General features: G+C 39.8%; 1 protein-coding gene across 3 annotated transcripts in view; it reads right to left on the bottom strand.

Annotated features, from left to right (window-relative positions):
- RPN2 (ribophorin II) overlaps positions 1 to 26,636 on the bottom strand; it is a 57,866-nt gene that overhangs the window by 12,343 nt on the left and 18,887 nt on the right. For all 3 annotated transcript variants that reach the window (XM_038572265.1, XM_038572266.1, XM_038572264.1), the window contains exons 5-11: positions 24,691 to 24,766; positions 23,515 to 23,649; positions 20,651 to 20,827; positions 19,068 to 19,186; positions 16,827 to 16,932; positions 3,801 to 3,892; positions 1,350 to 1,464 (exon numbers count right to left, since the gene is read on the bottom strand). In XM_038572265.1, coding sequence (XP_038428193.1) covers positions 1,350 to 1,464; positions 3,801 to 3,892; positions 16,827 to 16,932; positions 19,068 to 19,186; positions 20,651 to 20,827; positions 23,515 to 23,649; positions 24,691 to 24,766 — 820 coding nt within the window. The remainder of the gene's footprint in view (positions 1 to 1,349; positions 1,465 to 3,800; positions 3,893 to 16,826; positions 16,933 to 19,067; positions 19,187 to 20,650; positions 20,828 to 23,514; positions 23,650 to 24,690; positions 24,767 to 26,636) is intronic.

The raw sequence follows: 26,636 nt of genomic DNA, 5'->3' as shown, positions 1-26,636 counted from the left end.
TACTGGTTACATCTGGGCAACAAAGAATGATCATCAAAGTATTTAGGGAAAGGCCCAGAGATGTGAAGCATTCTGACTATGGCAGTCTTAGCCAAGAATGGGATTTAGGAGCCCGGATAGCTGATCTTTCTCCTGCTATAGCCAAGGGCAGGAGGCAGCCAGGCTCACCTGCAGAATGCCAGCTCTACCTGGGAGGTCTCTATGCCATGGTTCCAAAAGTGGAATCTTGGCTGGGACAAGAGTTCAGTTAAAGTTACCCTTTCTTACTAACTCTCCCTGCCCTTGCCTTATTCCACCAATTTAGTCTTGTCCTTTCTTCTCTTTACATTCTCTCTTCCCTTGTGCCATTTTGCTGGCAAATGGTCATTCAGAAAAGGAGCTGCAAATGCTAAGAGGCTGAAGCTCTTAGAGTCAGTGAGCCATGGCTAAGTGCCCTGATGGAACTCTCTGGAGCTCTCTGGAGCTGAGGGTGGAGAGGAGAAAGGAGACAAGTGCAAGGGCACTGATCCTGAGGCCAGCCACTATGAGGCCTGGACACATGTGTAGCAGTTATAGCTACAAGAAACAGAAAGCAAAAAGGTTTCCAAGTAAATTCACTCACCTCAGTCATCTGCTTTAAAGCTATTTCTCAGGATGAACTTAAGTCCACCAGAGCTTGTGAAAGTATTCCTACAAAGCACCTAAACCAAGACTATTAGGTCTCATGCTCTTTCCCATCTTTCAGCTAAGTATTTATCTGAATTTCCCCTTATAATACTGCCATTGATGGGGAAGGGCTGAGAGCAGTTAATCTCAGTGACAAAGGTGGGGGAAAAGGTGTCTGAGAAAACAAGGGGCCATATCAGATGCTCCAAATTATACCCTTATAATTTGAAAATCTTTTACATGATAACTATCATTATTTTATATATGGAAAACCAAAGTGAAAGCTATTGGTTTCATAATACAAGGTAGGCACAAGTTAAAAAGGACTCTTCTTCAGATTCTCACAAACTCTGCGGTGGTCAGAACAAAATACTTTGGGCCTACTGCCTAGGTTTTCCTTTTTCAAAGTAATTTCAATCTGTTTTTTTTCCCCCTCAGAAAGAAAAAAAGCCTCAATTAAGTGCTAATCTGCCTTAAATATATCTTCCTAATGCCAGCTGATCTTTTAAAAAGAACTGTGTCTTCCATGTGCAGGGTTACAACTAGTAATGCAAGGGAATAATGTCATATGGGAGGAAGTGATGGACCTTAAGAGTCCAGAGTGAAGACCCAAAGGCAGGAATCACGACTGTATACACCACACCAATCACTCTGGCTAATGTTAATGTTGCAGGCAAAGAGAAGTGCCCGGGCTTTTTCCTGACCTGGTGAGGAGTAAGTTCAGCACCAGTGTTCACATCTACCAGCTGGAAGAACAAAGCAAAGTTCTGGTGGCTGTCTGCGATGAATGTGCCTTTGGCTTTCGCTGGGTACGTCACCCTGAAAGAGACATGTATACAGCAAGTCTTCAGAGGGGATCTGCAGAGCTCTGAGAAAAGAATAAAGACAAACTGCACTTCATTGCCTAATCCTCCCTCTCCCACTGGAACACTTCCCTGCTGTGGACAGATAGGAGGAGAGAAGCTGTCTTCGGCTGGAGGGCAAACTACACTGAGAGAGCCAGGACTTGAGGAAAGCAGAATAAACTCTCACTGGGGTCTGGGGAAATGCTCCATACAGATACTCTAGGCATTCGACTTAAGGATGTCCATTCAACCACATCTGGCACCGGGGGGGGGGGGGGGGGGGGGGGGGGGGGGGGGGGGGGGGGGGGCACATGTCCCTCTGCAGGCACCCATGCAAGTGGAGTGGAGAGGTGGGCGAGTAAGACTAATAGGAGAAATCATCACCATGTTGATGCTGGCAGCATGCGTGAGCAAGGTCAGGAGATGAGGGGGTTTGAGACACAAAGCAAAAAAGGGCATTTATTCCTTTTTATTTTTTTATTCTTAATTTATTTTTTAAAAAGATTTTTAAAAATTTATTTATTCATGAGAGACACAGAGATAGAGAGAGGCAGACACACAGGCAGAGGGAGAAGCAGGCTCCACACAGGGAGCCTGATGCGGAACTCGATCCCAGGTCTCCAGGACCACGCCCTGGGCTGAAGGCAGCGCTAAACCACTAAGCCACCTGGGCTGCCCGCCCCCCTTTTTTTTAATGCTGCATTTTTTTCCTGGACACGGTTTCAATGCATTTTTTCTGCCTGAAATTGGATTTTAAAGTCATTTTCTCAAAAGATAGACTTGATGAAAAAACTGTTCTTTTCACAACTATCTCAGGATGGCAAGGTAAGATGGTCAGGGGATAAAACAAGCCAAATGGTTATAGAGCTCACATCTGGCTATATATTATATATTATACGTAAGCTTTTTTTTTTTTTTTTTTAAAAGACCACTTTTTTAAATTTTAATTTTTATTTATTTATGATAGTCACACAGAGAGAGAGAGAGAAAGAGAGAGGCGCAGAGACATAGGCAGAGGGAGAAGCAGGCTCCATGCACCAGGAGCCCGACGTGGGATTCGATCCCGGGTCTCCAGGATCGCGCCCTGGGCCAAAGGCAGGCACTAAACTGCTGTGCCACCCAGGGATCCCTATACTTAAGCTTTATATTTACTTATAAGTAATACCAACTCTTCATCCATATAGTGGACTAAACTTTGCAAAACACTCTCACAGACGTTACTTCGGTGGATTCTCCACAGTGCTCTCATCTCCAATGTCACTGAAATAACTAAGCCAGAGGCAGAAAGCCCAGCCCTTTCACATGACTTCAAAGGAGCTAGGAGCTTAGCTTCTAGGCTCTGGCTAACATTTCCTGTCTTCATAATGGCTTTGAGGGTTCATCTCCTTTCTCTGGAAGCTGTAGCCACCTAGCTGAGTAAAGTTGGGGTCAGAACTATACCCAGACGTCTAGATGGGCCCTTCCAAAAACAAGGATCTGGGAGAGAGCAGACAAACAGACTTCATACAGTGCTCCAGCCCCCTCTGATCAACTGCCAATGGTCACCTAGAAGTCTGTGCTAAAAAGGATTCCAAAAACAAAACAAAACAAAAACAAAACAACAATAACAACAAAATTCCTAGTTCAGCAGAAACAAATGCTGACTGATTAGCATGAACTTGAGAAAGGAATTCACAGTCCTAGTACTAGGTATCTGCCATCTCAGCTCTAAGGACCTCCAGCCAATTTCAGACCCACCGTGGACCAAAGAGAGTTGTCATGAGGCCACTAAAAGCAGACTCAAGACTGATGATAAGGAGATTATACCAAAATATAAACACACTGCTTCCTTCATTGACAGTCCTGTCTTTAAAAAAAAAGAAAAGAAAAGAAAAGAAAAGAAAAGAAAGGAAAGGAAAGGAAAGGAAAGGAAAGGAAAGGAAAGGAAAGGAAAGGAAAGGAAAGGAAAGGAAAGGAAAGGAAAAGAAAAGAAAAGAAAAGAAAAGAAAAGAAAAGAAAAGAAAAGAAAAGAAAAGAAAAGAAAAGAAAAGAAAAGAAAAGAAAAGAAAGTTACCTGAACTCAATACTGTATGTGGTGGCATAGCTGATTTGGACTCAGATGCTCCCTATTCCATTGTGGACTTAACCACCAGTACAGATAACCCCCTAATCTGCTCGGCACAGTGCCAGCAAACTAGAGCTTCTTTAATTGAGGATGGAGGCTGGGTCACTGCTCACATAGAAACAGCATCGGGAGAGGCTCAGTGTCTGGGCATGTTCCTTTCAGTGCAAACCTTGGCTCCCCCTGTGCCGAGAAGGCACCCCACCTACCGAGTGGTTTTGGGTGCAATGCTCTGATCCTTATCCACAGTGGAGAGATCAACATTTGTGATGCCAACTTCAGTGGAGATCTTGACTCTGAGCTAGAGTGGGACAGATAAGAAAATCACCAGGAATTAACAGGCATATCCAAATTTTCCTCACAAAGGTGATTCTATAATAGGAGTCTTCAATGATTTTAGTAAAACTGACTCAGCCAGGCAGGATTTCCACCTCTCCTATCACAAGGCTTAAAAGCAACTCCCTGATTCTAACCCTTCTTCTCTTCTTTGGCTTTGGTTGGATCTTATATACTGAAAGAGGAAAACAAAACAGATTTTTTTCATGTGCCCTTTAAAATAAATAAGGGGGAAACCTGTGAGCGGTGACCTTCCAATAATTCAAATTGACAAGTACTCAATTCTAAGGACAGAAATTGTTTGCTATGTGAGAGACATGGGCTTTATAACGATGATTTCATTTAATCCTCACAACCCTCTAAGGTAGTGCTATTTCAGATGAGGAAATTAAAGATTAAAAAGATAAAGACTCGCTCAGGTTTAGATGGCTAGTAAACTCAGGCACTCTGAGTCAGGACCTGTACTCTCGGGCACCTTGCTCTCCAGCTGCCCAGCAACACTTAGTCTGTGCCAAGCAGTACTGTAGATTTGCCCGTGAAGGCCTCAGAAGCCACGGTGTCATTCACACAGTTCACCAGGTACATCTGGTTTACCCTCTGAAAACGTGCTAGGGTCGTACCTCCTTGTCCCCCTAGAGTCTGGTGTGGCTCCGTGACTCGCTTTGGCCAAAGAAATGTAAGCAATCCCCCCACCCCACCCCACCCCCACAATGGAAACTTCAAGAGTCAGCAGGTGATTCTCTCCTTTCCTCTGACATGGACATAGACAATGCGCAGAGAGAAGCTCAATCCTTCAGCTCCAGTCCTGGAGTAAGGATGGCATGAAGCTGAGCCTCTTATTGATAAACTAAGATACCTGGCATGGGCAAAAAAAGGAACTTCTGCTGTCCTAAGCTACTGAGACTTGGGAGTTTGACAAAAGCACAAACTAGGGGATCCCTGGGTGGCTCAGCAGTTTAGCGCCTGCCTTCGGCCCAGGGCGTGATCCTGGAGTCCTGGGATCGAGTCCCACGTCAGGCTCCCTGCATGGAGCCTGCTTCTCCCTCTACCTGTGTCTCCACCTCTCTCTCTCTATGTGTCTATCATGAATAAATAAATAAATCTTCAAAAAAAAAAAAAAAAAGCACAAACTAGTCCATCTTGACATTTGGTGTTTGAATTCTATGCATGCCTTATAAATATTTTCACAAAAAGGAGCTTGCCAACACAATAAACAAGAACTTTTTAAAAATTATATTAAATAAGTGTTGGGAACCCTGCCTAGGTGGCGCAGCGGTTTAGCCCCTGCCTTTGGCCCAGGGCGCGATCCTGGAGACCCGGGATCGAATCCCACGTCAGGCTCCTGGTGCATGGAGCCTGCTTCTCCTTCTGCCTATGTCTCTGCCTCTCTCTCTCTCTGTGACTATCATAAATAAAAAAATATTTAAAAAAATAAAATAAATAAAATAAAATAAGTGTAAAATTCCAAGAGGAAGAAAACATTCTGAAAGTTTATTCATGGGAAATTTCTTATCTAAAATCTTAGTTTTAACAAGCAAATTACAAAAACCCAAGGCACTTTTTATGTGCAAACATATCCATAAGACTTGCAAATATTTGATAAGCTTGTATGTAATGCTTAAGGAAATCCTTACCAAATCCTTATTGGTTTATAGCCTAAGTCAGGATCAAGGAATAGAGATAGAAGACTGGGCAAGTAATTGAAGGATGGCTTTGGCATTTTGCTAAAATGCACTACCAAGGTGTGTGACAGCCCCAAATCAAGGGCCAAGGAGAAAAATTAAAAAGGGATAAAGATAGCTATTAAGTAATTTCTTTTAACAGCTATCTCCCCTACCTCCATAATAACTATTTTGTGACAATAGCCTCAATTACCAGATTGAATAGGGATATTCTATTTTACTTAAAAAGCAAACAAAAAAACTGAATGTAAAAGATTTATCACCAGAGGCTGTATGGGTATTATTGCCATCTACTTTTGAATATACAGCCACCTATTGGCAGAATTCAGCAGCACTGCCTGTCACCGAGTCTAAACTACTGGGTGAATCATGGTGGTAGACAAGGGAAATAGATGACCATCCAGTTGAATAAATCCATAAGGTAAGAGCTGGGAGCCTCTCCTTCAGCTCTTTGGGTTCTGTGCTGAGCAAACAGCTTCACAACTCAAAAAGGGCTCAGAACCAGTGAACTCTGCTGTATAAAATCCAATGTGGGAAGCACTTGATGCCATTGAAAGAAAACTAGAGTGGAAGGCTCAAGCAAAGAAACAGCCAAAGAGCTGTGATTAGGCTACTGATGTTTATCAAGACACCCCACTAAGGTCACTTTCTCTACATCCCCCTACATCATCTAGAGCATGTAGGTGCAGGGAATATACAGAAATGGCAAGACACACAATCTCGTCCTAAAGGGAAGTATATATGCAAAGCTAAATTTTAACAAACCAGGCTGCCACTTTAATGGAGGGATATTCAAAATGCTACAAAAGCACCTGAGAAGGAACTGGGACCTAAGTCGGCCTGGGGGTAGCCCTTGGTCAGGGAGCAAGAGATTAGTAGTAGGAGGGCTTGGCAGTCCTTCATTTTGGGGAGAGGTAGGAGTTTCACAGTATCCCACACTATAGAAACAATCTGTCTTCATAGTTAACTACTCTGCAATCTTTATCAACATTAACCAAATAACTCCTTCTTCACCTCTTTGACTCATTCTCTTATTGGCTCACTACTCATTTAGTCTGTAAATGTGGGATGCCTGGGTGGCTCAGTGGTTGAATGTCTGCCTTTGGCTCAGAGTGTGACCCCAGGTCCGAGGATAGTGTCCCATATCAGGCTCCCTGTGGACAGTCTGCTTCTCCCTCTGCCTATGTCTCTGCCTCTCTCTCTCTGTGTCTCTCATGAATAAATAAAATCTTGAAAAAAAATATATAAATGTGGTCTGAAAATCACTGTCCCATCTAAATGTCCATAAACAGGAGACTAGTTACATGAATACACTATGAAATACCATGGAATAATTCAAAAGGACAAGGCCAATGTCTACAGACAGATACAGAAATATGATCACCTACTTTTGAATACACAACCATCCACTGACAGAATTATATTTAACAGCACTGTCTGTCATGGAATCTAGGCAACCGGGTGAATTATGGCAGAGGAGTGGCAGAGGATTGGTGTAAGCCATCAAGTTGAGAAGACCCCTAAGGGAAAAGCTGGGAGCCTCTACTCTGTGACAAGAGCAAGAATATAGCTGTTCATTGAATAATCCCTTTTAGGTAAACAAGAAAGGATATACATTTATCAACATACACATCCTTCTTTTTCTTAAAATGTACAGTTAACTGTTAGAAATGGATTCCTCTGAGAGAAGCTGGATTGAAGGGAGGAGAGAAGGCTCTTACATTTCATTATAAGCCTTTTTATCCTTTGAATTTTTAAAAACTACATGCATATTTTACTCCTTTTTTTGAAAAACCAGGGATTATCTGAGCAATGAGGCTGAGGGCCATACACTTTCTTCTTTACACATTTTGTATTTAAAAAATAGGAGATCCCAATAGGAGATCCCTGGGTGCCTCAGTGGTTTAGTGCCTGCCTTCAGCCCAGGGTGTGATCCTGAGGTCCTGGGATCAAGCCCCACATTGGGCTTCCTGCATGGAGCCTGCTTCTCCCTCTGCCTGTGTCTGTCTCTTTCTCTCAGTCTGTGTCTCTCATGAATAAATAAATAAAATCGTTGATAAATAAATAAATAAATACATACATACATACATACAATCACTGTTCCTTCAATAGATGGGTACATAAAGACAGGTGTTTAAAGATTTGTGTAAAGCTCCTCAGTGTATCCTAATCATAATGATAGAAAAGCCATCAACTTTCTGGGTTTTTTTTTTTTTTTTTCTTTCTTTCTGGGTTTTTAATCAGAATCCTGACTATAAACTTTCAACAATAACATGGTCGCTAAAGCCGCTAATCAAGATGCAACTGTGTGTTTGTTCTAGAGACATTATAAGCATTCTCAGACAATACAGACACCTAAATGACAAAAGGGCAAATTGCAGTAAACTCAAGTCATTTGGGTTTGCTCTCAGCCTTAATCCTAAAAGGCTCCCTAAGTTAAAGTTTTCTTTGTTGCAGAGAAACACTGTAGGGCTGTTCTTGAATGGGGAACAGTTTAAAATAAGTCCTTCTGCTCCTAAAATCTTACTACAAATGGGTCTCTGGAAACACTGAAAAGAAAAGCATTTTTATGCTACTCTTTTAAAGCAAATTAAGAAATAAAAATTATTGTAACTTTTTTCAAAGCTGTGTTGTAAAGAATTCAAAGTAGGATCCCCATGGGTTAGCTGCTTCTTCCTTCATACTAACACTTCAGGATTAGTTTTTATAACAGGAAAGGGACTTATTTAGCCACTTTAAATGCAGCTAAGCCTGATTTACACCGAATCATACTAGTCCTTTCTCTGCCTGTGCTGCGTGCCACATACACTTCAAAAAATGTTTTAACACCAGGAAATGCAGTCTTTCTGCTGAGAGTAATAACCCCCCTGTTTAGCTCATTACTGTCAAAAACGATGGTGCATTAGGGGCAATTAATGCTAATGACAGCTTCAAAAACCCATGTTTCCCCTGACAACAAGTCCAATGTCAATGAGTGCTATTACAGGCCTTCCACACCAAACCACCGTTAATGCACTCTGACCAATGTCAAAGCATCTCTCAGGAGAGTAAACAGGACCTGCTGACCTCCTCTGAGGCTCTAAGTGTGACTATTACTGAAATTACAAAATAAAGTTGCATATGTGACAGAGGTCAGAACACAGACACACACACCCCTGCGTGCATAAAGCTATAACATAATGAAGGAGAGATTTTGTAACGCTTACTTCATCACTGGAAAAAAGGACAGCAATGGCCTCAGTTGGGGGCTTATTATCATTGCGTAACAGCTATTAGTCATTTCTGCTATATTGCAGTTAGATGATTTTTCCAAAAATCACAGAAACACTTGGGACAAACACCAGATTTAATGTTACAAAAAGCCAAGTTGGGGGATCCCTGGGTGGCTCAGCAGTTTGGTGCCTGCCTTCGGCCCGGGGTGTGATCCTGGAGTCCTGAGATCGAGTCCCACATCGGGCTCCCTGCATGGAGCCTGCTTCTCCCTCTGCCTGTGTCTCTGCCTCTCTCTCTCTCATGAATAAATAAAATCTTAAAAAACAGCAACAACAACAAAAAGCCAAGTTGTTACAGTAACCAAGACAGCATAGCATTGGTATAAGGATAAAAATATAGATTAATGGAATATAACTGCAAGTCTAGAAATTAACCCTTGTCTTTATGGTCAACTGTTTTTTGATGTCAAGACAATTCAATAGGGAAAGAATGGTCTTTAACAAAAGATGCTGGGATGGCCACATGCAACAATTGGATTTCCACAGGCATAAGAAGGAAGCTGGAACCCTTCCTCACACTACATACAAAAACTAACTCAAGGGGCATGCACCTGGGTGACTCAGTTGCTTATTGCCTTCGGCTCAGGTCATGATCCCAGAGTCCCAGGATTGAGCCCTGGGTTGGGCTCCCTGCTCAGCAAGGAGTCTATCTCTCCTTCTGCCTCCCCCTTCTGCTCTCTTACTCTCTCTCTCAAATAGATAAATAAAATCTTAAAAAACAAAAACAAAAAAAAAAAAACACCGAATAAATCAGAAACCTAAATGTTAGAACTAAAGCTATAAAAGGAGTAAATTTTAATAACAGATTAGATAATGGTTTCCTAGATATGACACTTAAAGCAGAAGCAATGAAAGAAAAATAAACAGACTGAACCTCATCAAAATTAAAATCCTTTGCATTTCAACAAAGGAAAAAGACAACCTACAAGACTGTGAGAAAATATATGCTAATCATGTATCTGATTAAGGGACTTGTATCCAGAATATATAAAGAACTCTTAAAACTCAAGAATATAAAATGACAATAAACACATGGAAAGATGTTCAATATCATTAGCCATCAGGGAAATGCAAATCAAAATCTCAATGAGAGACCACTTCATTCCCACTCAGGATGGCCAGAGTAAAAAGACAGATAACAAGTGTTGATTAGGATGTAGAGAAATTGGAACCCTTATTAGTTTACTAGTAGAAATGTAAAATGGTGCAGCTCCTTTGCAACAGTTTGTCAGTTCCTCAAAAAGTTAAACAGAATTTGTCATATGACCCAGCATTTCATTCCTAGGCATACACCTCAAATAACGGAAAACTATGTTCAAACAAAAATGTGTACATGAATGTTCACAGCAGCATTATGTATATATAACAGCCAAAAGAATGGAAAAACTCCAAATGTCCATCAACTGATGAACTGATAAACAAAATGTGGTATACCCACACAATGGAATATTAGCCATAAAAGGAATAAAGTACTCAAACATGCTACAACATGAATTAACCTGAAACACACACACACACACACACACACACACTAATTAAAAGGGCCAGGGCCAGACACAAAATGTTACATATTATATGATCCTATTTATATGAAATATCCCAAATAGGCAAACTATAGAAACAAAAAGTAGATTAGTAATTGTCAGGACCAGAAAGAGGATATATTCCTATAGAATGTCTAGTATAGAAATAGGATTGTTTTCTGGGGTGATAAAAGTGCTCTGAAATTTGATTGTGGTGATGGTTACACAACTCTGTAAATATACTGAAAACACTGGGGCCCCTGGGTAGCTCAACTGGTTAAGTGGCCAACTCTTGGTTTTGGCTCAGGTCATAATCTCAGGGTGCTGGGATTGAGCCCTGTGTTGGGCTTTGCACTCAGCATGGAGTCTGCTTGAGATTCGCTCTCTCTCCTGCTCCCTCTGCCCCGCCTCCCATATGAGCATGCACATGCTCTCTCTCTCTCTAAAATAAATATATAAATCTTTAAAAATATATATATTAAAAACACTGTAATATATGTACTTTAATGGGTATATAAATTATATCCTCAATAAAGCTATTATTAAAAAAAAAAAAAGCCAAGATATTTTGTGTAGGATACAAAGCTCACCCTTCAAAGATGAGCTATGATAGTTCTAACAGCTCAGGAATGTACGGAAACATCTTTTTTTTTTTTTTTTTCCAGAAACATCTTTATACCACTCCATCCTTTTCTTCTAAAATGAAAAAATAAGGTTTGGTCTCTACTCACAGGGAGTCCCCAGTCTAATGAAAAAGCAAACTATGGTAATACAATGCAATAACAATTATGGACAGGATATAAAATACTATAGCAACAAAAATAAACTTTAAAGTACACTGAAGCCCTAAATATAAAGGAAAAAAGCCTTAAAAATCATTAGAAGAAAATACTAGAGATTATCTTTAAAAAGTCCTACGCTACTCCAAGGTGATAAAGACACAAGAAGATGCTCAATCTCACTAGTAACCAAGGAAAAACATTAAAACAAGACACCATTTTGGAGTGCCCAGCTGGCTCAATTGGTGGGACTCTTGATCTCAGGGTCATGAGTTCAAGCCCCACATTGGGTGCAGACATTACTAAAAACATAAATAAAACTTAAAAAGAAAAAACAACACCATCTCATATCCATCAAATTATCAAAAATTCATAATACTAAATACTGATAAGAATATGAAGAGAAGAGCAATTTGGCAATACCTAATAAAGGTGGAAGATAAATACAACTAATGATCCCACAACTTCACACTAGATAAACAAAATGTACACAGGGAAACATGTACTAAGATGTTCACATCCACCTTGTTTGTAATAGTGGAAATCTAAATGTCCAACAACAGGAAAATGAATTAATAAACTCTGATTCACTCATAAAAGGAAGATAATTTCATGACAATTATCCACAGTATGCATATAGTTTTAATTATACAGGCCTAAGTGGGGCTATTATAAGATTAAAATTGAATGAGAACAAGCAAATTGCAATAGGATGCATATAGCATAATATACAAATTTTGAGAAGATGCCAATCAATGCATTATATTTTTTAAAAATATGTATATGAAATAAATAAGTAAATTATAAAAATATGTATATGTGTAGCAGAAATATAGAAATATTTTTTTTTACCAGAAAAGGGGGGTATAGAAAAATATATCAAAATGTTGGGGTTTGAAGGAGATAAAGAATGGCTTGTAGGTACATTTGGATTCATTAAATTATTTTCTGTTCTTTTCTGTATATTTGAAATACTAAAAACTTTTCAGTCCATACTAAAAAATAAAGTTCTATGGGAGCACAGATGAAGGAGAAACATTTGAACAGACCTTACAGGATGAGTAGTTGAGGATATGAACAAGAGAGGGGAAAAGCCTTTCTTATGAAGGGGAGCAAGAGTTGAAAACCAAAGACATGTGCACGTAAAGCACATTTGAGGACCAGGATGCAGTCCGGAGCAGCTAGCACTGAGGGGATGGGGACAGACCCACACTAAAACATGTGCCTGTGCCTTGTGGAGGACCTTCTAAGCCATTCTCAGGAAGTGAGACTCACTTACAGGCAACAGGGAATCAAAGAAATGTTTAACTGAGGAACGATGTAATTTTATCATTCTAGTGACACTTAGGGAAAATTAAATGGAAGGGGCAGAAATTGAAGACAATGAAATTACAGGTGACTCTTGAACAATGGGAGGTGAGAAGCACGGACTCCCACTTAGTGCAGTCAAAAATCCATGTATACTTTTGACTCGCCTAAACCTTAACTACTAATAGCCTACTGTTGACCAGAAGCTTTACTGACAACATAGTCGATAAACAATTTTGTATGTTATTCATATCATATGCTATATTCTAATAAAGCCAGAAACAAGATAACATCATTAAGAAAATCATAAGAAAGAAAAAACACATTTAAAGTACTGTACTTTGCCAGAAAAATCTCCATCTAAGTGGACCTGTGCAGTTTAAACCCATTTAGATCAAGGGCCACCTGTAGTTAGAAACTCCCTTACAAGTCTAGATAGAGAACACACAGCTTTAGCCAACTCAGAACACAGGGAATGCAGAACAAAGAGTCATGCAAAAGCCATTCAAAGGTGGAATCAACAGGACTTGGTGACTGACTGGAAGTCAGAAGTGGAAAGAAGAGGTTAAGAATGACTGTGGTGTGGGGGGGCCTGCATGGCTCAGTTGGTCAAGCATTTGCATTTGGCTCAGGTCATGATCACAGGGTCCTGGAACTGAGTCCTGCATTGGACTCTCTGCATAGCAGGGAGTCATCTTCTCCCTCTGCCCTTCCCCACACTTGTATACGCACATGAGTGCTCCATCTTTCTCTAATAAATAAATTAAATCTTAAAAAAAAAAAAAAAAAAGAGGATCTCTGGGTGGCTCAGTGGTTTAGTGCCTGCCTTCAGCCGAGGGTGTGATCCTGGAGTCCTGGGATGGAGTCCCACGTCAGGCTCCCTGCATGGAGCCTGCCTCTCCCCTCTGCCTGTGTCTCTCTGCCAACCCCCTCTGTCTCTCATGAATAAATAAATAAAATCTTTAAAAAAAAATGTGTTTTATGGGTATGGCACTTAAACTGGATATGTTGTTATTAAGACTAATGGTAGAAGAAAAGGTTTTCAGGCAAAAAAAAAAAATTTTTAAAGAAATAATGAAAGAAACATTTGCCATTTAACGTGTTCAGTTGCAAATAAGGACCCTTAATGAGGGAAGCTAAAATTCAAATATAGATTTTAAAGGTTCAAGGTGCATACTACAATAGTTTCTATCCAAATTTTGTGTTAGTGAATGGACTAGGATTAGATGTCTCATGCCCAAAAAGGTCAGACATGAGGTAGAGAAAAGGCAGAGATGAGAGTTCCAGAAAATATCTTCCTTTATGACAAACTTTAAATATAAGTGTTTAATCTACCTATGTTAAATAATGCCCCACTTTTGAAAAGGTCAAACTTTCTAGCTGCCTTGTCCTTTTTAAAAAAAAAGTGAGTGTCATAGGAGCCAACTTGAGGAGCTTTCTAAAGGTCAAATCTGGGATAATGTGAGCAACAAAATAAATGATAGTAAAGGATCATAACCTACAGAGTAAAATAAATTTCCACGAACCCAAAGTGTTATAAATAATTGAATAAATAAATAAATGAAGACAGGGTCGGGAAGGGAATAGCTTTTTCTTACAGAATTCTAATTAATCAATGTAGAAAGAATGAAAGAAAGAGAAAACCACCTTTTGGCAGTCAACCTATTAATAACAGCGGCAGGCAAGATCATGAGGGTATTTGCAGACTAAATTACAAAGCAGAAAACAGCAACTTTACAGTGGATAAACCTAGCAGACATCACCTTAACCGAGTGCTCAAGGTTAACATCACCAGCAGGGAGACACATCAATGTCATCATCTACTTCCTAAGAAAGTGCACGAAGAGGGACAGAGCATCACTTTTGGAGTATTCTTGCAAACAAACAAACAAAACAAGCATGGACTGATTTTGATTTTGAGGAAACTCAGACAAAACCAGAGTGAGGGACGTTCTACAAACTAACCAGAGAGTACTTCAAAAGTGTCAAGGTCATGAAAGAAACTATCCTAAATTAGAGGAGGCTAGAGGGACATGTGACCCTAGATTGAATCCTGGATCAGAATAGGGATATTAGTAGGATGACAAGTGGAATTTGAAGTAAAGTCTATAAATTAGTTAATAGTATTGCATCAGTGTTAATTTCCTGGGTCTGGTAATTATATAAGACATTTACATTTGGGGAAGCTCTGGGTAAAAAGCATTCTTCATACTATTATACTTGGCTAAGTCCATTACCACAAAGCATCAGATAAATGAGGCATAGTTTTCTATCCTTAAAACCTAAAAACTTGGGGCATCTGGCTGGTTCAGTTGGTTAAGTGTCTGCCTTCAACTCAGGTCATGGTCTCAGGAGTCCTGGGATGGAGCCCTGTGTTGGGCTCTTTGTTCACCGTGGGGATTCTGTGTCTCCCCCTCTGTGCGCTCTCTCTTAAAAATAAATAAATGAAAAATCTTTTTTTTTTTTTTTTGAAAAATCTTTTCTAAAAAAGTTAAAAACATATACTGAAAAAAACCTAAAACCCTCATACTTTTTTTTTTTAAAGATTTTATTTATTTATTCATGAGAGACACAGAGAGAAAGAGAGAGAGAGAGAGAGAGAGGTAGAGACACAGGCAGAGGGAGAAGCAGGCTCCACGCGGGGAGCCTGACACGGGACTCGATTCCAGGTCTCCAGGATCACACCCTGGGGCTGAAGGCAGCGCTAAACCACTGAGCAAACTGGGCTGCCCAAAAACCTTCATACTTAATACGAAAACTCTTCATACCATATTTGTAATTTAAGATCAAAATTATTTCAAAATGAGAAAGGTTAATTTTTAAAAAACAAGGGGTGCCTGGCTGGCTGTCAGTGGAGCACGTGATTCTTGATCTCAGGGCCATGAGTCTGAGCCCCATGTTGGGCAATAGATTTACTTAAAAAAATAAAAATTGAAATAAACTTAAAAAAAAAAAAAAAAAAAAGCAAACTGAATGGAAAATGACACCTGAATAGTGAAGAAAAGTTTCCCAAAAAGCATATATCTAATTATTCAGGAAAGGAATGGGACCACTCCATGTTCCCTCATCCAACAGAATGCATGACAATTAATTAAGTAAATATAGCAAAGACACAGTGGCAAAAGCACTGAGAAATGACAGCTGAAAAGAGAAAATATCATAAAAAGGCTAGCTGGTGGAGCTGAACACAACTCTGCAGCCTCTATGCTAGCTGTATATGCACCAGTGCCAACTTGCTAACATGCTAACTAAACTGATATTGGGCAGGGAATCCACCCAAGCATAGGCTAGATGACGTTGGACAAGTTACTCTTTCCCTTTGAGTCTCATCTGTGCAATGAAGATGGCTCCATTCATATCTTAGGGTTGTTGTAATACAAAAATAATGTATGCAAAAGCGCAAAGAACTAGGCTTCTCATGTCATAGACCTTCAGGAAAGGGTTTGTGCTAATGATTCTAATTTAGAATAAGAAATGGCTAAATCATATCCCAGAGTTTAAGAAAGTAGGAAAACATGTAATTCATCTTAAATAAATTTCTTTTTTTTTATTTTTTTATTTTTATTTATTTATGATAGTCACACACACAGAGAGAGAGAGAGAGAGAGGCAGAGACACAGGCAGAGGGAGAAGCAGGCTCCATGCACCGGGAGCCCGACGTGGGATTCGATCCCGGGTCTCCAGGATCGCGCCCTGGGCCAAAGGCAGGCGCTAAACCGCTGCGCCACCCAGGGATCCCTTAAATAAATTTCTATGAAAAAGATTAAAATGAAAGCCATAGGGGTATACTTCAATTAGCTGGGAAAACCAGTACTGTGAAATATCTCACATCCCAAGTATCAGATAAATGAGGTATAGTTTTCCATCCTTAAAACCATTTTGGATCTTCAACACAACTAGAGGTAGCTGAACATCTGAAACACAATTCATTATGAAACTTACTGATACTCTTTTGTACTTTACCCAGAGAGCCTCACTACATTATGTCACTGGATACTAATTAGCATTAAGCACTTTTCTACATCTATCAAGATCTATCACACAAGACATCATAATAAGAATACTGATGTCTTGGTGAAATTATAGATGATTTCTTATTTTTTCTACTTCCTAAATTTTATGTAAGATAGTAATACTAAATCATAAAATGAATAACTTACAAATGAAACACACTACAATCAAGTTCTTGGTGAAGCACAGTTTAAACCTACACTTCTCTTAACATATTCACATTAACTTGGTTGTAAAGTGAAGTCAGTATACCAGAAGATTAATTCTGTGTGCCTACTTGATCATTTCCTTGGGTTTAATGGTGATGACAAGAAAAGCACTTACCTCTACACTATTTGCAATGTAACGGTTGTCACCTTCCACTTTGACAGAGAAGTCATAATAACCACTGGAAAATTTGACATTCATGAAGTTTAGTTCAAAAACATCCCTGTTAAAAAGGACAGCAGGGTTAGCAAGAACTCATGTAGGTAAGTCATGAATGTAACAAATGGGCTACACATGTCCATCCTTGAGACAGTCCCAGGCTATGCCACATAGTCACTTTTCAACTCTCCACCCAGGTGGGCAACCTCCTGCTCAACCACAGATTACGGTGTGGGTAAAACTTTAGAGAGATCTGAAGGACCTCCTCTTTCAAGTCTCTAAAGTATTTTCTCCTTTGTTTTCTTCTCTCAGCTCCTAAAATCCCACCTGCCCCTGGTAGACTTCCATAATTAAATGCTTAACAGTCTACAGTATGATCCCTATTATGTTTAAAAAAAAGAGAGAGAGTAGAAATGTTCAAAAAGGTTGATGTAGAGCAGTATAATTGTAGGTAATTTTTTGTATTATTCCTAGTTTCCTGTGTTTTGTGAATTTCCTAAAAATGTCATATCTTACTTTTATAAAAATATCAATAACTTTTATTTTAAAGGAGAAAAAAGGTAGAGAATTAATTCTAAGTACATAGCAAAATCCCAAATGTCTTTTACCATTCCACTCATTGTTCCTAAAGATGATTTTGCTTTTTATTTGCACATACTGCCTGTGTATCTTTATCATTGTCTAGGAAATGCATATTCTCAGGGCATCTGGCTGGCTCAATCAGTACAACATGAGACTCTGGAACTCATAGCCTGGAGTTCAAGCCCCATGTTGCACCTAGAGCTTACTTAAAATAAAGAAAAAAGAAAGAAATGTATATTCACTCTAAAACTCAGAGTTCCTGGTCTCATTAGCTTACCAATTTAACACTTAACAAAGTCTCATATAAAAATTGATCCTTAATTTTTCTAAAATTTATATAATAATACGCAACCATTAAAAATAAGACTGAAGGGAGCCTGGATTAAGCATCTGCCTTAGGCTCAGGTTTTGATCCTGGGGTAATGGGATCAAGCTCCACTAACATCAGGCTCTCTCTCTGCCCTCCCTTCCCCTCCTGGCCCTGCTTGTGCTTGCTCACTTTTTTCTCTCATGCTCCCTTTCTCAAATAAATAAATAAAAATCTTAAAAAAAAAAAAAAAAAAAAAAAAAGACCTCCTATTTAATCCTATGGGGGAAATAAACATTCATGACATTTTATAGACATAATTCTAATTCAATCAAAATATTATTTATTTGCATAGAACAAAGGCTGACATAAAAGATAACAAAATATAAACAGAAGTTATCTCTAGGTGGTAGAGTTATGGGTGATTCATATTTTATTTTTTGGGTTTCTCTGTAGTTTTGTATTTTTTCCACAATAAACGTGGACTACTCATACATCAGAAGAATACAGTTTTAAATTTAAAACTGGCTACTTACACCACCATGACAAGACAGAGACAACTAGAAATAGATAGGGAAGGTAACAGTAAAACTAAAAATTCTTTTAGTTTTATTGTTTTTAAGTTTATTATTTTTTTTAGTCATCCCTGTAACCCAACATTGGGCTTGAACTCATGACCCTGAAATCAAGACTAAGCCAGCCAGGGGCCTCTTTCAGCTTTAAAAATCCTTTTCTTGGGCAGCCCAGGTGGCTCAGAGGTTTAGCGCCGCCTTCAGCCCAGGGCGTGATCCTGGAGACCCGGGATCGAGTCCCACGTCAGGCTCCTTGCATGGAGCCTGCTTCTCCTGCCTGTGTCTCTGCCTCTCTCTCTCCTCTCTGTGTATTCTCATAAATAAATAAATAAAAATCTTAAAAAAAAAAATCCTTTTCTTATATAACTATAGAATTTTGATATTAGTAAGTCAAATTTACCTAACCAAAGTTTAGGTAAATTTGGTTTGGGTATATTTCATAATGCCCATATTAATTTGGGTTATATTAATTTGCTGAAGGCAAAACAAGTCTATTGGCACCCTTCAAAAATAAGCTCAAGGCAGCCCGGGTGGCTTAGCAGTTTAGCGCCACCTTCAGCCCAGGGCCTGATTCTGGAGACCTGGGATCGAGTACCACATCAGGCTCCCTGCATGGAGCCTGCTTCTCCCTCTGCCTGTCTCTCTCTCTCTCTCTCTGTGTGTGTGTCTCTTATGAATAAATGAATAAATAAATGAATTAAATCTTTTTAAAAAAATAAAAATAAGCTCAAGACTTACCCTACAGGGGTAAAAGACGTCTTCTGGAGGACAGTGGCTCTGGAAGCAACAGATTTAGCATGTTCTAGTTTAACAGTGGCCTGAGTCAGAGGCTGAGATAGAACATTGGTGACCTGCAACTAGAAATAAAATTTAAAATTATCTGTAGGAACAAAGGCTGAAGGAGTACAAAATTTTGTTTCTGGGGTGCTTTATCCACAGGGAGCCAGCCAGCTCTGCAGGGGAAGAAACACCTTATTTCAGGACATCATCACTGGTTTTGGCTTAAGATCTCTCAGGAATCAGACACAAAATACAAGGAGATTGGTACTGGGATAGATTATAGAACGTTAGAGGTAGGAAGGACCTTAAAGATGATCTTGTCCAACACTTATTCTTCAGATGAGGATGGGCCCTTTAATATACATCCTCCTTTATCAATCATCTGAGATAGATGGCATAATCTCTACAGATGAAGAAACTGAGGTCACATGGTCAGTTAAGTAGTTGGTCTAGGACTCAAACTCCAGCCTATCTAGCTACAAAGCAAATACTTCTACTTTGCTCTCTTAGCTGCCCTCTTCAGACTCACAGTGAACTATGTTAATCAGGTTATTTCCCACCCCAGCCTTTGCTGATAGGGTATGACTGTAAGCAAGGAGAGGAGAGGCAATAGCACTTTTTCAGGAGAATATCTGAAGAGGCCATCAAAATAGAACCGATGGAACTGTCTTCTGTGGAACCCCAATGTTTAGACATAAATAAAATGCTAATTTCTTATGAAGGTGTTAGCTTCATAAGATTCCAAACAATGGCAACAAATGACCCACTTGAGATGAAAACTCTATGTGTATTTAAGATCTGTACATTTTGGGCAGCCCCGGTGGCACAGCGGTTTAGCACCGCCTGCAGCCCAGGGCGTGATCCTGGAGACCCTGGATCGAGTCCCACGTCAGGCTCTCTGTATGATGCCTGCTTCTCCCTCTGCCTGTGTCTCTGCCTCTCTCTCTCTCTCTGTCTCTATGAATAAATAAATAAAATCTTTTAAAAAAAAGAAAAAAAAAGATCTGTACATTTCTTCTTTCCAGAGAGTCACCATAAAAAAGCAGTCTCTGCTTCCTGCTGAGTGAGCGGGAGGTATGTGCTACGAAAAGGCAGAAAGAAATACTGCCAACAGCAGGAGAAAGAGACCTGGTGTTAACAACTGTAAGCAAAGAATTACTAGGGAATTTGAAAAGCGGTTTTTAAACAACATATTTAGAAAGTTCTGGTACTGGAAAATGCCTTTTAAAAGCAAGACTATCTATACATCTGGTGTTATGACCCTGGAAATACAATTTTCTGGCATTTAATTTCTTGCAAGCCTTACAATAAAAAAATCTTCTAGAAAAAAAACCCTTTTCAAAGATAGATTTGAAGGGTTCTGTGACCAGTTCAGCCAGGGGTCATATCCCCAGTTCTAGGCTATGGGAAATGAGCCTTGCTCTACATTTAATGGGGAAGTCCTCAGAGGGTTACAATCAGGTTTCCACCAGCCCTTAGATTTCTTAAAGCCTCAAACTGGAAACCGCGATCAGAGCCGCCCAGTTTCAACAGGGACTTACCCGAAGGATAGCCTGTTCATGAGTGTCGGAAGGAGTCCCTTCAGGCACAACTACAACTGGCACATGATAGCGATTTTGAGAGAGCGCAGCTGCAGCTGAGGCCACACTGAAGGCTTCTGAGAGTGATTCAAAGTTCTTCTTGCTGAAGATTGCATTCATTAGTTGGATGACCTGATCCTGAAAGAAAAGGGAAATGAAGCTTGAGATTCTCCTCTGGTAAGAAGATGGGAGAGCCACCTCTCACTCCCCACTAGCTCAAGTCATTCCTTATCTGTTTCTTGGTGTTCGCACGGAGGATCTTTTCACCATAAATCTGAATTGGTAGAGGGGGTGAAAACCAAATATTCTGCATTTAAGATTAAAATCTGGACTTTGTTATTTTTTCCATCCTCTAGTTCAAACTGAAATTCATGCATTTATCTGTCAACGGTTTATTGAATGCTTCCTGTACCAATACAAGGTACTTTTGGAGGACTACTGAGATATAAAAGTGTATCACAAAATACATACAACAGTAACCTTATGTCCCAGGTTACTCTATATGCCACACACTGTGACAGGTGCTTTACACGCATGAACTCAAATCTTGACAAAAACCTGGAAAAGATTGATATAATCAATGTTTTCCAAATGAGGAAACTGAGGTTAAAAGGTTAAGTAACTCCTACAAGTTATAACGGGGGGAAAAAAAACAAGATCAAAATTCACACATATATTTATTTGTCTCCAAAGTCTTTCCAGAATAAATCTTATTCTTTCCAGATTCCTCTTACCCTCCCAGCTAAGCTAACTTCCCTCCCAACCCCTCTTCGAGCAGTATATTGGGGCTGAGTTTGAATTCAGAAGACCAAACCTTATAGAAAAAACGTGCATTAGAAAGAAACTAAAATAACTTTCCATTAAGAACTAATGGGCTGTTTAGAAAAGAAAACTAAAAGCAGTTTTTTTAAAAAGTGGAACCTAAAAGGCATTATTAACATTCTGGAGGTTGTTTGCTTAAGAGGAAACATTTTCCACTTCAATCAGTTTTGTTTTTTTAAAATTCCCAATCTAACAAAAGAGCTCTCTTGTTCCCGACGGTGTTATTCACAGCCGACATGAAATAATTTTCTTTAATTGTACCAATTACATTTTTCCATCACTTAGGCTGTTGACATGTTAAAATGGGTGACTGTTCACTAGAATGGTTATGTCAAAAGCAGTGACAGCAAAATTACACCAGCCAAATACCTGGTTAGTAGAAGCTTGGGAATAAAGCAAGAAAAAGTTTAAGTTGTGTATGTAGAATATTGCAAATTCATCTACTGTGCTACTTATAGGAAAGTTCCTAAATGATTTTTGCCCTAAGACCCACATTCCTGTGCTTTCACTCATAACAGAAATTAAGAGAGTATGGTATCTCCAGATCTTCTACATTTAGGATGAACCAAAGACAACAGAAGAATGCTAATACATGAATATATTATAAGGTCATATCCTCTAGAGAAAAATCTAAAATTAATTCAAATTACCCAAGACAGATAATTGTTTACTATTTACTTGAAGAAACTCAGCACAGAACTCAAAATGCATAAAAGAAATGAAAGTTGTTTTTTTTTTTTTTTTTAAGATTTATTTATTTATTCATGAGAGACACAGAGAGGAAGAGGCAGAGACATAGGCAGAGGGAGAAGCAGGCTCCCTGTGGGGACTCCGAACAGGACTCAATCCCACTGGGATCATGACCTGAGCCAAAGGCAGACGCTCAACCACTGAGCCACCCAGGTGCCCCAAGAAACCAGAGTTCTAACTTACGGGGTATCTGGGAGGCTCAGTCAGTTAAACATCTACCTTTGGCTCTGGTCACATCCAGCAGGGTCGCAGAGGCGAGCTCCCATAGCAAGGGGCTTTGGCTTCTTTCTCTGCTTCTGTCCCTCCCCTGCACATGCTTTCTCTCTCTCTCTAAAAAATAAATAAATACAGGGTGGCCCTGTAATTGTATTTTAAATAAAATCTAAAAATAAATAAATAAATAGATACATACATACAATCTTAAAAAAAAAAAAAGTAAGTTCTAATTTGGAATCCAAATCTCTCCTAAAAAACTAAAAAAAAAAAAAAGATTTTATTTATTTATTCATGAGAGACACAGAGAGAGAGAGGCACAGACACAGGCAGAGGGAGAAACATCTCCATGCAGGGAGCCCAATGTGGAACTCAATCCTGGAACCCCAGGATCATGCCTTGAGCCGAAGACAGAGGCTTAACTGCTGAGGCACCCAGGCATCCCTAAATCTCTCCTAAAATCAAAGCAACAGCAGCTTGTATTTTAAATCCTTTAGCTCAAGGGTGGGTAACCTCATAAACAAGGGGTACAAAGAGGGTCCGACTTAAAAAGACTTCCCACACACATTCCAACCAGAGGTTCTTTCAGGTTAACAAGCTCTTCTTAGGGGGAAAAGAAAAAAGAAAAGATAAAAAAAGAATTAACTCTTGAGAGATGTCTAGTAGACACACATGCCTCTCAGAGAACTATGTCAATCAGCAAAGATTAACTAAGATTTAGTCATTGCCAAGGATGAGGTGGAAGGGAGGCGAGCAAGCAGTTTGAAGTGCAGGGCACTTCTCAAGAGAAGGAGGGTTTGCATGGGCCACCAACATGGAAATCACTCAAGAGACAAGTAGTAAAGAGTACCAGGAAGAAAAGAGAAGGGAAACAAAGTAATACATGTGGCCTTCTTGTCACTCAGTAAAGAGTACCAGGAAGAAAAGAGAAGGGAAACAAGAGTAATACATGTGGCCTTCTTGTCACCACCTCATGACATACCCTCCCCTACTTAAAGCAACAACGCCTTCAGGTTTCACATCTGAGAATGGTCAGGTACCTCCTTAATGGATGGCTCAGTCCCCACGTGGTCCATGAGCTTGTAGGTGGCAGCCACAAATAATGCTGTTATTTCCAGTCCTTCTTCAAACTGGAGATACACACCTCCCAGTTCATCGAGGCGAGCAACAAGATCCTGTTAGAACAAAGTCAAGTGATAACAGAAATGAGATACGTAAACCACTGTACCCTATGCAGACAGTTCTAAGAAATCTCACTCTAAATCTGGAGAACCCCTCAGTCATTTAGCACTTTGTCAAATAAGATGCTGAGGCAGAGAATAAAGTATATCACACAGGCATCTGAAGAGAACAGTATCTTCTGCAGCTCTGGGAGTGCTCCTTCCCTGACCCCTGGTACTGAAGTCTAAGCGCTGGAGTCATGGCACTGAAGACTCCAGGCTGCAGGGCACCTAGGAAGCATCGTGACACAGATGGATTCCATGGCCACCCGTCTGGGTACAACCCACAGAGCGCAACATTTCTCTTTCTTACTCAGTGTTCTAAAGGATGAAGAAACATACACTCCGCTGCTGGGTAACATGATAAAACAGTGCATGTGCCTGTGCGGCACCCAATGAAGACACTGGGGGCGGGGAGACTGCCTGTCATTACTGACTATGCAGAGTCCATGAGGGTGGTCTCTGCATAACAGTAGGTCCTGGGCAAAGGAAAGGATAAAGTAATCCTAAAAACACAGCGACCAAAAAAAAACCAAAAAAACAAAACAACAACAAAAAAAAACACAGCAACCACTTGCTGAGCACTTATTATGTATCAAGTACTTTAGAACCTTACCTGTTCCTATACCACCATACAAGGAATCAAGGCTCAGACACTAAATAATTTGCCTGAGATTACAAAGTAGTAAATAGCCAAAAAAAAAAAATAATAATAATAATCTGACTTTCAGGTTTGTTAGGCCTAAAATCTGTGACTGTGAGCCTATACTACAAAAGGCTAGGAAAGTAATTTGTTACCTAATTGGTGGTGTAACTATCCTACCCTAAAGAATATTCCCCAGGACATACTGCTCTGATACAAAGAATGTAATGTGCCATGGATATGAGAAGAAATTTAACTGGCCAAAATAAACCATGCTTGTCTAACTGCAAGACTCTTCTAAAGGGTTTCAAAGACAGGAGCTGGGGAATTCATTTGGCAAAATAAATTCACACCTCAATCTCCTCCACGATGCTCCTCAAATCTGCCTGCTGGGACAGGTGGGATGCCGTCTGCAGAGCCTGGACCGTTCTGGAAGATAAAGAGTAGAGGTGACTGGCAAATGTCGTCTCCTTTCATCTGCTCACTCCTTCCTGTATTGGAACACTTTCAGGAATATCCCTCTCTTGTTCTTTTTTTTTTTAATATATTTTTTAATTTATTTATTCATGAGAGACAGAGAGAGAGAGAGAGAAAGGCAGAGGCACAGGAAGAGGAAGAAGCAGGCTCCATGCAGGGAGCCCGATGTGGGACTTGATCCCGGGTCTCCAGGATCAGGCCCTGGGCTGAAGGCGGAGCTAAACTGCTGAGCCACCCTGGCTGCCCCGCCCTCTCTTTTCTTTAGAAGTACGAGGCAGTCTCAGCCATTAAGGAGCTTAATTACAATCCAGGTGGAAAAGGCTGTTGCATTGCAAAGATCCTGAGCAAGAGGAGGCAGTCCAGGCACCCTGACCTGAAGTAAGTACTGTGAGCACAGAGAAGACAGGGAGCACAAGTTCACGCTCCTCTGGAAACATGTTTTGTTCCTGTGGCATCACATAGAGAATACTGAGTAAGACTTACTTAGGTTTAGAAGAGAGATGCTCTTCAGGAGAACAGAATCCCACTAAGCCGAGGCATATGTTGTACAGGGTACTGTGCTAGGCAGAACTCAGCTGCTTGTTCACTTTCTACTTTTCTTACTCCATGACCAAAGAAATACTATGCAAGCTACAAATACAGACTCTTGGGTAAGAACTTGGAGCAACTTTTCTGAAACCAGATTCGTGTGCTATAAACACTTGCTAATTGTTCAATGCTTGTGCTATCCTGGCCCTACTGAGAGACCTAAAAAAAAGCCACTCCTACCCATTCAGGTATGAAAGAACATAAAAGGAATTTGGTCCTGAAACCAGAATTTATTCTCTTTCTTCTTTCCCTACCATTTATTTCTGATCATAAAAGCACGTATTTGTCAAAAATTCAAGCAACACGTTACTAAAGAGCAAAGTTTAAATTCCTGGAACACCTACCCCTAAAATATAATTGTTATCCAACTTCTTAATAACATAATGTATACATCTTTCCATATGAGTACATATAAATGTACTTTACTCTTATTAACTGTGACGTAGTACCATATGGCTTAGATATACCACAATTTACTCACTGAATCTCCAGTGGATACACATTACGTCACGCCAGGCCATGCTGTGGTGTAACAGACAAGCCTCATTCATTGCTCTCTTTCTATTTTTAAATTGAAGTAAAATTTACGTAAGAAAATTAACCATTTGAAAAGTGAACAATTCAGTGGTATTTAGTATTTATCTCACAACCTCTATGTGGTTCCAAAACGTTCCCATTAGTCCCTGTAGCCACTGAGCAGCTTCTTCCCTGCTTCCTGGCAAACCCCAATCTGCATCTGTGTCTGTGGATGTACCTATTTTGGATATTTCTTATAAATGGAATCATACACTATGTAACCTGTGTTTGGTTCCTTTCAGTTCACATCATGTTTTCAAGGTTCACTTATGCTATGGCATGTCTCAGTACTTCATTCTCTCTATGGCTTGCTCATGTAGTTTCATCCACTGATGAATATATTTTTTTTTGATAAATATTTTTCTATACGATAAACTTTGAAAGTAGAATGTGGTAGGTATGCACACCTAAGATTTTTTTTATTAGATTCTATTTTCTTAGTGCAGATAACTTGGAAAATATACGTAGTGCTTTTCCGGAGAAAGCAGAGGACCCCTGGTGGTTAAGCAACTGCTGCTTAATCCCAGAAAGGTCCCTTATTTCCCAAGAGGTGATCAGGCCTTCGTGTAAAACCACTTGTCCATCAGTCGACATGTGGGGGAGTGGAGAGAGAATTTGTCTGCTTTCGTTAAGATCATAACCATTTAGGTTCCCTCTA

The sequence above is a fragment of the Canis lupus genome, chromosome 24 (genome assembly GCF_011100685.1).
Source record: "Canis lupus familiaris isolate Mischka breed German Shepherd chromosome 24, alternate assembly UU_Cfam_GSD_1.0, whole genome shotgun sequence".
Lineage (NCBI taxonomy): Eukaryota > Metazoa > Chordata > Mammalia > Carnivora > Canidae > Canis > Canis lupus.
This window is presented reverse-complemented; position numbering and strand designations above follow the sequence as displayed.